This window comes from Neoarius graeffei, chromosome 21 (assembly GCF_027579695.1).
Source record: "Neoarius graeffei isolate fNeoGra1 chromosome 21, fNeoGra1.pri, whole genome shotgun sequence".
Classification (NCBI taxonomy): Eukaryota; Metazoa; Chordata; class Actinopteri; order Siluriformes; family Ariidae; genus Neoarius; species Neoarius graeffei.
Window position 1 is genome coordinate 36,231,006 of NC_083589.1, and position 14,661 is coordinate 36,245,666.

Sequence of the window (14,661 nt, forward strand, 5' to 3'; positions counted from 1 at the left end):
AAGAAAGAAAGAAAGAACAACTTTATTCACCACACACATGAAATTTCCTCTCTGCATTTAACCCATCTGAAGCAGTGAACACACACATACCCAGAGCAGTGGGCAGCCATGCTAACAGCGCCCGGGGACCAGTTGGGAGTTAGGTGCCTCGCTCAAGGGCACCTCGGCCCAAGGCCGTCCTACATTAAAGGAACAGTCCACCGTACTTCCATAATGAAATATGCTCTTATCTGAATTGAGACGAGCTGCTCCGTACCTGTCCGAGCTTTGCGCGACCTCCCAGTCAGTCAGACGCAGTCAGACGCGCTGTCACTCCTGTTAGCAATGTAGCTAGGCTCAGCATGGCCAACGGTATTTTTTGGGGCTGTAGTTAGATGCAACCAAACTCTTCCGCGTTTTTCCTGTTTACATAGGTTTATATGACCAGTGACATGAAACAAGTTCAGTTACACAAATTGAAACGTAGCGATTTTCTATGCTATGGAAAGTCCGTACTATAATGACAGGCGTACTAACACCTTCTGCGCGCTTCGGCAGCGCATTGATACAGAGCTCAGATATCAATGCGCTGCCAGAGCGCGCAGAAGGTGTTAGTACGCCTGTCATTATAGTGCGGACTTTCCATAGCATAGAAAATCGCTACGTTTCAATTTGTGTAACTGAACTTGTTTCATGTCACTGGTCATATAAACCTATGTAAACAGGAAAAACGTGGAAGAGTTTGGTCGCATCTAACTACAGCCCCAAAAAATACCATTGGCCATACTGAGCCTAGCTACATTGCTAACAGGAGTGACAGCGCGTCTGACTGACTGGGAGGTCGCGCAAAGCTCGGAGAGGTACGGAGCAGCTCGTCTCAATTCAGATAAGAGCATATTTCATTATGGAAGTACGGTGGACTGTTCCTTTAATCTAACCTGCATGTCTTTGGACTGTGGGGGAAACCGGAGCACCCGGAGAAAACCCACACAGACACGGGGAGAACATGCAAACTCCACACAGAAAGGCCCTCGCCGGCCACTGGGTTCGAACCCAGAACTTTCTTGCTGTGAGGCGACCGTGCTAACCACTACACCACCGTGCCGCCCAAGACACGATAAGACAGTAAGCTCGAGCTGGGTGATAAATATTTGATCAGAATAAAAAAATACGGGTCTAAAAACGTTTTTTCCCCCCAAACATTTGTCCTTTAACGAGACTGAGTGGAATAACTATTTTATTCTATCCACATTCACTGGATTTTGAGAGACAGGGCATTTTTTATTTTTATTTTTTTCAAATTTGATAAATAAAGACTTTTATACAAAATGTCCGACAAAATCATTTCCGTTTAGAATGTAAAAAAATGACAGGAGCAATTTGTGAAAAATGCGATAATAATAATACTTAAAAAAAATCTGCCCATCAAATACTTTCATTCCATATGTTGTTGCTTTTTTTTGTATTTTTGTTTTCAAGTAGAGTTTTTTTTTTTAACATTCAGCAACACGTGCTGCCATTTTGTTTTTCTCTACTCACGGTATATGAGCTGATAGCCTAGTAGTAGAGTAGCCAATCAGAGCGCGTGATTGCTCATATCGGGTGAATGTGCATAGAATAATAAATAATATGCAGATGATTCAGTCCACAAGCGCTGTCTCTTTTCTATTTCCAGTGGTTTCTGCCCACTTTCTGACTGGCTGCCACACAAAGAGTCGGAAAACAACAGACACACATTGTGCTTAAAAGGTGAAAGTTAGTTTCATGGCGACTGCACTGCGACAAATTTTCAATTATTGCCCAGCTCTGTTTACTAATGCACATAACAGACAAGTGATAACTCAAAAGATCCAGCAGACACACACATACATACATTAAGCATAACCCCGGTAATGTTTGTGTTTGCTGATATGAATGTAGAGTAAGAAGGTGGTCAGAGCAGGAAGCAAGAAATAAGAACTATGATCACATTTCCTCTGTTTAAAAAAACAAAAACAAAACAAAACCCTGAAACCTTTACAGCTACGGAAGCCGAGAGAGGCCCTTCATATAATCCTTTTTTTTTATTCACCTTGTTATCCCGAGATAACGACATAATTAATTCGGGATCTCGAGAAAACAACACAACTAATTCGAGATCTTGAGAAAACAAAACCGTTATTTCGAGATCTCGAGAAAACAAAACAATTATTTCATGATCTCGAGTAAACAGCTGAGAAATGGTTCATTCAGGTGCGCCAAGAGACTTGTGATATGCTGACTTTGGGGCTATTTCTCATTCTGTATAGACGCAACTTTGGTCATTAGAATGTCTGGAATAATCGATCACCTAATAAGGCAATATTTTGATCAGGTGTTGACACAGGGAGAGATTGCATTAAGTCTTTTAATAAGGGATCATTTCAAAATTAGTCCGCGGCACCTCCGCAGAAGACTGCCCCCCCCAAGGCATCGTAAAAAGCCATTTCTGCTCTGTTACATGTCCGCCAATTTCTCAGTCTCCGTTGTCTGACCCACAAGGGGGCGCAGCTCTGCTCTCGAGATCACGAAATAATTGTCTTGTTTTTTCGAGATCACGGAATAATTGTTTTGTTTTCTCGAGATCTCGAATTAGTTGTGTTGTTTTCTCGACATCCTGAATTAATTATGTCGTTATCTCGGGATAACGGTGTTGTTTTCTCGAGATCCTGAATTAATTATGTCGTTATCTCGGGATTACAAGGTGAATAAAAAAAGATTATATGAAGGGCCTCTCGCGGCTTCCGTATACAGCAGTCCCATGTCACCACATGAATCTCTGCACTGCAGGACTATCAGGCCACTGGAATGTCTTCTGGATGAAGATGTAGATCGTCACCGCATTAACCGCAGTATACAGAGCAAATTCGAGTAGCAGTCTGGGGAGGGATGGAAGAGGGACGTGGATGCGGTACAGCAGATACGGCAGAATAAAATACCGGAACTCGAGAAGTTTCTGAGGAACCGTAGCTGCCACCAGACAGACGCAAAACGCCAAGAGCCAAAACAGCGACTTGGAATTCAGAGTGTCAATAAAGCTCCATGCTGCAAACAAATATGCAGGAACGAGGACGAAGCGAACCAGCTCGTGCTTCTGGAAAATTCTTTTCCACACGTAGAAGGGAAAATGCCTGTTATCCGCTAATAGGTACTTGTGGACAAAAGTGAACTTCCAGACCAGGAGGAGAGACAGAGCTGTGATCAGGAGGAAGAAGAAAGGATGCCTCCGGAGAGACTGCATAAATCTGACAAGCCTCTGGTAACAAAGAGACAAAGGAAGGGACAAGATCAACGTGAAGGAGAAGAAATAAAACAGCTGAGGGGCGTTCAGGCAGGCTTCATGACTGGTCCTGTCCCCAACCACAATCCCATCATTCAACACCACAAACACAACAAAGCCCAAAGCGACTACCCCATAAGGCCAGGTTGATAAAATCACACTCTTTACGTTGACTGGCAATGTGAGGTATTTCAGTAAAAAGTGCGCTAGTCTCATCACGCCGCTAAGCTGCAATAAGCTCAGCGATGCCGATTTCTCATCCCTCTTTTTCGACTGTTCCACCCTCCAGGCCTCATCCATTTTCTGAGCCACGACCGTCCCGGCACAGAAAGCCACCCAGATGATGTTGGTCTGGCGGAACAGGATCGCGCAGATCCCCAGGAGAGCTGAAGCTTTGTAGCACCTGTACAGACACATGAGGTAGGCGAAGAGAGTGAAGAAGGTGGAGCCGGCGTCTGTGTAGTAGAGGAATGTGAAGAAGTAGAGTACAGGGAAGGAGGACAGAGTCAGGGCAGAGAGTACACGCCGTCCAGCTGCACGGGACTACAAGAAAAAAAAAAGGGAGGGTGACACTGTAGTGAGAACAAGGACACTTAATATATTACAGTCCAAAAGAGTCTATGAATCTAATCCTGCTTTCATGTGACTGCATAAGAAACGTGAATACGGATTTATACCAATTCGGAAATCTGATTGGTCGGAAAGTGTTGATTAATTTTCTCCAACGGCAGCTCTGACAGTAGAACCGACCGTCACTCAATAAAATCACAGGTTTATGGGTCTGTCTCAGAAACTGGGTACTGTGGGGGTACTCCACTAAATATACTCACAGTCAATAAACTATACGGTTTTGAATGGTGATGTTGGTTTTAATTTGAAATAAAATGATGAAAGAAATGACACAGATAAAACTAAATCTTTGATGTGAATACTCTTCAGAATTTGGCAAAAATTCTACAAATTTGTGGAAAAATGGCGGCTTGATCTGGGACATGATAAACGGTTGACTACATCGCATTCCCTTAAAAAGGTTGCAGTTCACTGAAAAGTCTACAGTTATCACTAATTGTATTTTAAGTTGTAACTTTATCCACCTAAGGATTGGTGCGCTCACAGAATAATCATAACCGTAATAAAACATCATGCAAAATATTTCATCACCGTTGTAACTCCGTTTTCCGCAAACCCAAAACCGATACGATCGTGTGTTTTGATCTAAACGGAAAGCCTCAGGGTCGAGGTCACTACCTCACCAAAAGTAGTAACTTAAAATCACTACGCCATATAAACATTTAGTTATAAATCTGCGGTTTTGTTTTTTAAAACGAAAGCTGAAAGTTAGGTATAGAATATGTTTCTTACAGAATATGTTACGATGGTAGCTGGTCTTGTATGAATTTCTGAGCTATAAAATGAGTTGTGGTCTATTTTTTACCGTAGCGTGTTATTTGTGTGCGGGGAAGGACACGCATTAACAATTTGCATGTGTAGAATGGAATTTTCCACTCCAACAGTTAGAAGTTGATCGTGCTTCCATTTACGGTCTTTCTGTTACGTGGGTGATCTGTTCGGACGTTATCGCTGAAAAGGTGAGTTTTGACAGTTTTATTTTGTTTTAGTCTTGCAGTATAAGGCGATAGAATGTTTCTTTTTCATCTTACTTTCATATTTCGTAGTGTTTGCGTATTTTTGGCCAATATTTTGCAACCACGGTCAATTTAGATCGAACTTTTGATAGAATCCACGGCCAGTCATTTTGCCCCGCCCCCGCCTCGCGCTCCGTCTGGTGCAGTAGTGATGTCCCGTTGCTCGCGCGCCGCAGCAGAGACCCGCACGACCTTCAGCTGGTACAGTCGCTGTTCTTTTACCACCGCCGTTATTCTCATCTTTCCGGTGTGGTCTTGATTTTTTCATTGTGTCCTATTTCACCATATCAAATACCCAAAACGGATCATATTATTCATATTTAAGTGAAGAATCAATTCAGTCGTCATAACTTGGCATTTTTAACCCAAGCAATCAAAAAGAGGAAATTTATTCAATATTTTCACTCCTCTGTGAAGGAGCGGCTTTAATTCTTCATGATGGAGTTATTTTATATGGAAATCAATTTTACAAAAGCATTTGAATTGTAATCAAAAAAATGTTCCACAGTGGAGGCCAGATAAAGCAAGATACTATCTTTATTCTTATTAAACACGACAAAAGAAACATTGGGTGTTCGGTAAATGCAAAAAAAAAAAAAGTAAAATTAGAAAATGTATTTTTTGACCATAATGTCCCAAATGAGAGAGCAGTTTCTGAGACGGACCCATATACGAATAGGCTGGTTCTAATATCTTATTGTTACGATAGCAACGACTCATTCACACAGACTTATAGCAGACCAGCACATTCTGAAAGGCTAATCATAAATATATGATTAGACATATTACATAGATATGATAATTCCTCATAAAGCTCTTTTTTCCCCCAACTTAAAAATTAGAGGGTGCTGAGCAGATATGATATACAATAAGTGAGAACAGGAATTATTCTATCCACATTCACTGGATATGAGCAATCGCGCACTCTGATTGGCTACTCTACTACTAGGTTATCAGCTCATATACTGTGAGTAGAGAAAAACAATATGGCGGAGCGTGTTGCTGAACCAACCGAAGACGAAATAAAAACTCGACTCGAAAACAAAACACCAAAAAAAAAAAAAGCAACAAAATATGGAATGAAAGTATGTGATGGTAAGAACATATCTTTTTAATTTTTCAAGAATTATCGCATTTTTCACAAATTGCTACTTTCATTTCGCCGGTTTGTTTACATTCTAAGCGGAAATGATTTTGTCGGACGTTTTGTATAAAGTTTTTATTTATCGAATTTGCAACAAATAAAAATACTCTGTTTCTCAAAATCCAGTGAATGTGGATAGAATAAAACAGTTATTGCACTCAATCTAGTCGTACATGGCTTATAGCCAACTTGGTGCAACGTGCCTCGTCGGCTATCAGCTCATGCACGACTCAATTTCGTGAAATAACTGTTAATTAACTTCAGACAACATCAAATGTAATTACAAACAGTTACATACATAAAAGTCCAATGGGTTATTAAGGAGTGAATTAAAAAATTGTTATCCCTGGCAAACTGCTATAGTATAAGAGAAATCAAGCACTTTGGGACCTGCTGTTATCGGAAAATAATCAACTTTGGGGGTGCAACAGCTCCACACCACACTACTGCTGATTATTTTCATACATATTTGAAACTGTCACCTCTGGCTTGCTCATGAGGGATCTAAATCTGTATTTCTGTAAAGCTGCTTTGAGACAATATCTGTTGGAAAAAGTGCTATACAAATAAAAATGAGCTGAATTTCTGGAAAATAAAGTGTGTCAGGTCAAAACTTAAAGGAACAGTCCACCGTACTTCCATAATGAAATATGCTCTTATCTGAATTGAGACGAGCTGCTCCGTACCTCTCCGAGCTTTGCGCGACCTCCCAGTCAGTCAGACGCAGTCAGACGCGCTGTCACTCCTGTTAGCAATGTAGCTAGGCTCAGCATGGCCAATGGTATTTTTTGGGGCTGTAGTTAGATGCGACCAAACTCTTCTGCGTTTTTCCTGTTTACATAGGTTTATATGACCAGTGACATGAAACAAAGTTCAGTTACACAAATTGAAACGTAGCGATTTTCTATGCTATGGAAAGTCCGCACTATAATGACAGGCGTACTAACACCTTCTGCGCGCTTCGGCAGCGCATTGATATCTGAGCTCCGTATCAATGCGCTGCCGAAGCGCGCAGAAGGTGTTAGTACGCCTGTCATTATAGTGCGGACTTTCCATAGCATAGAAAATCGCTACGTTTCAATTTGTGTAACTGAACTTTGTTTCATGTCACTGGTCATATAAACCTATGTAAACAGGAAAAACGCAGAAGAGTTTGGTCGCATCTAACTACAGCCCCAAAAAATACCATTGGCCATACTGAGCCTAGCTACATTGCTAACAGGAGTGACAGCGCGTCTGACTGCGTCTGACTGACTGGGAGGTCGCGCAAAGCTCGGACAGGTACGGAGCAGCTCGTCTCAATTCAGATAAGCGCATATTTCATTATGGAAGTACGGTGGACTGTTCCTTTAACCCTTATACAGTGGTGCTTGAAAGTTTGTGAACCCTTTAGAATTTTCAACAACCCCGATTCCAAAAAAGTTGGGACAAAGTACAAATTGTAAATAAAAACGGAATGCAATAATTTACAAATCTCAAAAACTGATATTGTATTCACAATAGAACATAGACAACATATCAAATGTCGAAAGTGAGACATTTTGAAATTTCATGCCAAATATTGGCTCATTTGAAATTTCATGACAGCAACACATCTCAAAAAAGTTGGGACAGGGGCAATAAGAGGCTGGAAAAGCTAAAGGTACAAAAAAGGAACAGCTGGAGGACCAAGTTGCAACTCATTAGGTCAATTGGCAATAGGTCATTAACATGACTGGGTATAAAAAGAGCATCTTGGAGTGGCAGCGGCTCTCAGAAGTAAAGATGGGAAGAGGATCACCAATCCCCCTAATTCTGCGCCGACAAATAGTGGAGCAATATCAGAAAGGAGTTCGACAGTGTAAAATTGCAGAGTTTGAACATATCATCATCTACAGTGCATAATATCATCAAAAGATTCAGAGAATCTGGAAGAATCTCTGTGCATAAGGGTCAAGGCTGGAAAACCATACTGGGTGCCCGTGATCTTCGGGCCCTTAGACGGCACTGCATCACATACAGGCATGCTTCTGTATTGGAAATCACAAAATGGGCTCAGGAATATTTCCAGAGAACATTATCTGTGAACACAATTCACCGTGCCATCCGCCGTTGCCAGCTAAAACTCTGTAGTTCAAAGAAGAAGCCGTATCTAAACGTGATCCAGAAGCGCAGACGTCTTCTCTGGGCCAAGGCTCATTTAAAATGGACTGTGGCAAAGTGGAAAACTGTTCTGTGGTCAGACGAATCAAAATTTGAAGTTCATTATGGAAATCAGGGACACCGTCATTCGGACTAAAGAGGAGAAGGACGACCCAAGTTGTTATCAGCGCTCAGTTCAGAAGCCTGCATCTCTGATGGTATGGGGTTGCATTAGTGCGTGTGGCATGGGCAGCTTACACATCTGGAAAGACACCATCAATGCTGAAAGGTATATCCAGGTTCTAGAGCAACATATGCTCCCATCCAGACGACGTCTCTTTCAGGGAAGACCTTGCATTTTCCAACATGACAATGCCAAACCACATACTGCATCAATTACAGCATCATGGCTGCGTAGAAGAAGGGTCCGGGTACTAAACTGGCCAGCCTGCAGTCCAGATCTTTCACCCATAGAAAACATTTGGCGCATCATAAAACGGAAGATACGACAAAAAAGACCTAAGACAGTTGAGCAACTAGAATCCTACATTAGACAAGAATGGGTTAACATTCCTATCCCTAAACTTGAGCAACTTGTCTCCTCAGTCCCCAGACGTTTACAGACTGTTGTAAAGAGAAAAGGGGATGTCTCACAGTGGTAAACATGGCCTTGTCCCAACTTTTTTGAGATGTGTTGTTGTCATGAAATTTAAAATCACCTAATTTTTCTCTTTAAATGATGCATTTTCTCAGTTTAAACATTTGATATGTCATCTATGTTCTATTCTGAATAAAATATGGAATTCTGAAACTTCCACATCATTGCATTCCGTTTTTATTTACAATTTGTACTTTGTCCCAACTTTTTTGATATTGGGGTTGTATATTTCTGCATAAATATGACCTAAAACATCATCAGATTTTCACACAAGTCCTAAAAGTAGATAAAGAGAACCCAGTTAAACAAATGAGACAAAAATATTATACTTGGTCATTTATTTATTGAGGAAAATGATCCAATATTACATATCTGTGAGTGGCAAAAGTATGTGAACCTTTGCTTTCAGTATCTGGTGTGACCCCCTTGTGCAGCAATAACTGCAACTAAACATTTCCGGTAACTGTTGATTAGTCCTGCACACCGGCTTGGAGGAATTTTAGCCCATTCCTCCGTACAGAACAGCTTCAACTCTGGGATGGTGGTGGGTTTCCTCACATGAACTGCTCGCTTCAGGTCCTTCCACAACATTTCCATTGGATTAAGGTCAGGACTTTGACTTGGCCATTCCAAAACATTAACTTTATTCTTCTTTAACCATTCTTTGGTAGAACGACTTGTGTGCTTAGGGTCGTTGTCTTGCTGCATGACCCACCTTCTCTTGAGAATCGACCTGGATGATTGAGACTCTCCACAGACAGATGTCCTGACATTTTCCTTTAAAATTCGCTGGTATAATTCAGAATTCATTGTTCCATCAATGATGGCAAGCCGTCCTGGCCCAGATGCAGCAAAACAGGCCCAAACCATGATACTACCACCACCATGTTTCACAGATGGGATAAGGTTCTTATGCTGGAATGCAGTCTTTATCCTTTCACCAAACATAACGCTTCTCATTTAAACCAAAAAGTTCTATTTTGGTCTCATCCGTCCACAAAACATTTTTCCAATAGCCTTCTGGCTTGTCCACGTGATCTTTAGCAAACTGCAGATGAGCAGCAATGTTCTTTTTGGAGAGCAGTGGCTTTCTCCTTGCAACCCTGCCATGCACACCATCGTTGTTCAGTATTCTCCTGATGGTGGACTCATGAACATTAACATTAGCCAATGTGAGAGAGGCCTTCAGTTGCTTAGAAGTTACCCTGGGGTCCTTTGTGACCTCACCGACTATTACATGCCTTGCTCTTGGAGTGATCTTTGTTGGTCGACCACTCCTGGGGAGGGTAACAATGGTCTTGAATTTCCTCCATTTGTACACAATCTGTCTGACTGTGGATTGGTGGAGTCCAAACTCTTTAGAGATGGTTTTGTAACCTTTTCCAGCCTGATGAGCATCAACAACGCTTTTTCTGAGGTCCTCAGAAATCTCCTTTGTTCGTGCCATGATACACTTCCACAAACATGTGTTGTGAAGATCAGACTTTGATAGATCCCTGTTCTTTAAATAAAACAGGGTGCCCACTCACACCTGATTGTCGTCCCATTGATTGAAAACACCTGACTCTAATTTCACCTTCAAATTAACTGCTAATCCTAGAGGTTCACATACTTTTGCTACTCACAGACATGTAATATTGGATCATTTTCCTCAATAAATAAATGACCAAGTAATTATAATATTTTTGTCTCATTTGTTTAACTGGGTTCTCTTTATCTACTTTAAGGACTTGTGTGAAAATCTGATGTTGTTTTAGGTCATATTTATGCAGAAATATAGAAAATTCTAAAGTGTTCATAAACTTTCAAGCACCACTGTATATCAAAATCAAGGTTTACAATCCTATTCAGAAGGATATTTTACCCTCTCGTAAGGAATAATGGTGAAGATAAATACCTTATCCTTGGGGTGTATTTTGCAGATGAGGAGATAGAGGACATAGAGGTTGCCACAGTTGAAAAGCACATTGATGAAACGCAGCATGGCGGTGGAGCACACAGCTGTTCCTGTCCAACCCAACAACCACATGACGGGTTTAATCACTCCAACTGACAGCAGGTACAGCCCAGGCAGCGTGGTGATCATCGAGTCCCACTAAGGAAAGCACCAAGGCCACTATTTACCAACACAGCCTGAGAAACATCCAGAGCCTCTGAGAGTGTTCAGAAAATGTAAGGCAAGACCCTCCAAGTAGAAATAACATTTCTGGTCATGTCAGTTATTTTTCAGATTTTTGGATACATTCCATCCATAACATGTGCTCTCTTAAACTGTAGTATAACTATTAAAGCCTTTAAGCTCCACCCACTTGGAACAATCACACCATGTCTTATATCCTTGAAACGGTAGTTTCCTGATATAAATATCTAGATGTGTGTCATTCTCATATACGGTACACATCACGTAACTCGAGTGTTAACACTTGAAACCACTTTGGTGTTTTAAAACTGCTTTCTTCAAAATAATTTTTTTCCTGTAGTATGTTCAGAACCAAAAATCATTAATATTAAAAAAACATATGTACTATTTTGCACATTCATTCCTATCTCTAATTAGGATATTACATTTCCCAAAGTGTTGATTTTTGCTGAATTTGATTTTTACTGAATGACCCACTACCTGTCATTATTCACTCCCTACCTGTAACTATTCACCCCACCTGTCATTATTTACCCCTACCTATCATTATTCACCCCACACCTGTAACTATTCACCCCTACCTGTAACTATTTACCCCTACCTGTAATTATTCACCCCCTACCTGTAATTATTCACCCCACCTGTCATTATTTATCCCTACCTGTAATTATTCACCCCCTACCTATCATTATTCACCCCACACCTGTAACTATTCACCCCTACCTGTAACTATTTACCCCACCTGTAATTATTCACCCCACCTGTCATTATTTATCCCTACCTGTAACTATTCACCCCATCTGTAATTATTCACCCCTACCTGTAATTATTTACCCCTACCTGCAATTATTCACCCCTACCTGTAATTATTCACCCCCTACCTGTAACTATTCACCCCATCTGTAATTATTCACCCCCTACCTGTAATTATTTACCCCTACCTGCAACTATTCACCCCTACCTGCAATTATTCACCCCACCTGTAATTATTCACCCCCTACCTGTAACTATTCACCCCACCTGTCATTATTTATCCCTACCTGTAACTATTCACCCCACCTGTCATTATTTACCCCTACCTGTAACTATTCACCCCATCTGTAATTATTCACCCCCTACCTATCATTATTCACCCCACACCTGTAATTATTCACCCCTACCTGTAACTATTTACCCCCACCTGTAACTATTCGCCCCCTACCTGTAACTATTCACCCCACCTGTCATTATTTATCCCTACCTGTAACTATTCACCCCATCTGTAATTATTCACCCCCTACCTATCATTATTCACCCCTACCTGTAACTATTTACTCCCTACCTGTCATTATTCACCCCATCTGTAATTATTCACCCCTTATCTGTAATTATTCACCACTACCTGTAATTATTCACCACTACCGATAATTATTCACCCCACACCTGTAACTATTTACCCCACCTATCATTATTCACCCCTACATGTAACTATTCACCCCATACCTGTAATTATTCACCCCACCTGTAATTACTCACCCCTACATGTAATTACTCATCCCTACATGTAACTACTCATCCCTATATGTAACTACTCACCCCTACGTGTAACTAATCACCCCTACCTGTAATTACTCACCCCTATCTGTAATCACCCCATGCCTGTAATTATTCACCTCTACCTGTAATTACTCATCCCTATCTGTAATCACTCCATACCTGTAATTACTCACCCCTACATGTAACTACTCACCCATACATGTAACTACCCACACCTACCTGTAACTACTCACCCCTACCTGTAACTACTCACTCCTAGCTGTAACTACTCACCCCTACCTGTAACTACTCACCCCTACCTGTAACTACTCACCCCTACATGTAACTACTCACCCCTACATGTAACTACTCACTCCTACCTGTAACTACTCACCCCTATCTGTAACTACTCACTCCTACCTGTAATTAATCACCCCATACCTGTAATTATTCACCCCATACCTGTAATTACTCACTCCTACATGTAACTACTCACCCCTACCTGTAATTACTCACCCCATCTGTAATCATCCCATGCCTGTAATTATTCACCTCTACCTGTAATTACTCACCCCTATCTGTAATCACCCCATACCTGTAATTACTCACCCCTACATGTAACTACTCACCCCTACCTGCAAATACTCATCCCTACCTGTAACTACTCATCCCTACCTATAATTACTCACCCATATCTGTAATCATCCCATGCCTGTAATTATTCACCTCTACCTGTAATTACTCACCCCTATCTGTAATCACTCCATACCTGTAATTACTCACCCCTACATGTAACTACTCACCCATACATGTAACTACCCACCCCTACCTGTAACTACTCACCCCTACCTGTAACTACTCACTCCTACCTGTAACTACTCACCCCTACATGTAACTACTCACCCATACATGTAACTACCCACCCCTACCTGTAACTACTCACTCCTACCTGTAACTACTCACCCCTACCTGTAACTACTCACCCCTACCTGTAACTACTCACCCCTACCTGTAACTACTCACCCCTACATGTAACTACTCACCCCTACCTGTAACTACTCACTCCTACCTGTAACTACTCACCCCTATCTGTAACTACTCACTCCTACCTGTAATTAATCACCCCATACCTGTAATTACTCACCCCTATATGTAACTACTCACCCCTACCTGTAATTACTCACCCCTATCTGTAATCATCCCATGCCTGTAATTATTCACCTCTACCTGTAATTACTCACCCCTATCTGTAATCACCCCATACCTGTAATTACTCACCCCTACATGTAACTACTCACCCCTACCTGTAGTGTCTTGCCTTCACCAGAGAAGTTAGTGCTCACTTGCATATTGCAGGATTTTGCACTTCAGTAACAATTACTAAACAACTCTAATGTTCCAGAAATAACAATAATAAACACAACAGTGATGAGTTATATAACAGGACTGTTGTAAACACATGTACATGTAGACCAGTTTCAGGGAGGAAGGTGATGTGTGTGAATGTTTTACCTCGTTAAATTTCCCTTCACAGTATTTCTGAGCTTGTGGAACGTGAAAGATTTCATCCATGTAAGACTCTCTTTGCTCCCGGGTGATTTTAGAAAAAAGAAGACATGATATTAAAAAATTTGTGCTACAAACAACAGGGAAGGTGTAGCCCTCGAACCTCTCCATTATTGTTTTTTTATTATTATTATTATTTGAGAACTTGTTTCATAAGAATAACACCACAATAACATTAGCTTCCACTACTTTAAGTACAGTCTCGGTGCAGCCATTGGACTGAAACCGCCTGCTACTTGTCCGTGGTTTGGGCGGATTTAGGGTTGTATTCCAAATGCCTCCGGTTTGTAAATATAGTGCACTACATACACACTCAACATAAGCTCATTACTTTACACCCTACGCAGGGGGGAAGGAGTCATTTGGAATGCAGCACTGGGTGTCGATGACAATTCACTCGTCCAACCGTTATAACTTTCCCGGGTGGCTATTGCAGCTCTTACTAAGACGTTCCGACTGAGATTATGTGTTGGATTTTTCCCCTTTTAAGTTAATATATAATTACAACAGGTAACTTAATTGCGTGGATAAATTGCTGTTTAAATTTTTGATATTATAATTATAATAATAGTACATATAATGGAGTTGTAAAAG

The 14,661-nt window shown here is 41.1% G+C and overlaps 1 protein-coding gene across 1 annotated transcript; it reads right to left on the reverse strand.

The window, feature by feature from the left end:
- Positions 1 to 873: 873 nt before the first annotated feature.
- On the reverse strand, positions 874 to 14,315 carry alg10 (ALG10 alpha-1,2-mannosyltransferase). The gene is made up of 3 exons (XM_060903620.1): positions 14,014 to 14,315; positions 10,744 to 10,941; positions 874 to 3,820 (listed from the first exon to the last, which is right to left on the reverse strand). The coding sequence occupies exons 1-3, from the start codon at positions 14,176 to 14,178 to the stop codon at positions 2,762 to 2,764; spliced, it is 1,422 nt and encodes a 473-aa protein (XP_060759603.1). The 5' UTR covers positions 14,179 to 14,315; the 3' UTR covers positions 874 to 2,761.
- Positions 14,316 to 14,661: the final 346 nt, after the last annotated feature.

What these genes read in the sequence shown, in the direction of transcription:
- alg10 (XM_060903620.1), bottom strand. Translation starts at nt 14,178, where the DNA reads ATGGAGAGGTTCGAGGGCTACACCTTCCCTGTTGTTTGTAGCACAAAT. An exon ending in GTGAAGGGAAATTTAACGAG is followed by an intron (nt 10,942 to 14,013) that starts GTAAAACATTCA and finishes TGCTTTCCTTAG; the next exon opens with TGGGACTCGATGATCACCAC. An exon ending in AAATACACCCCAAGGATAAG is followed by an intron (nt 3,821 to 10,743) that starts GTATTTATCTTC and finishes TTTTTCTTGTAG; the next exon opens with TCCCGTGCAGCTGGACGGCG.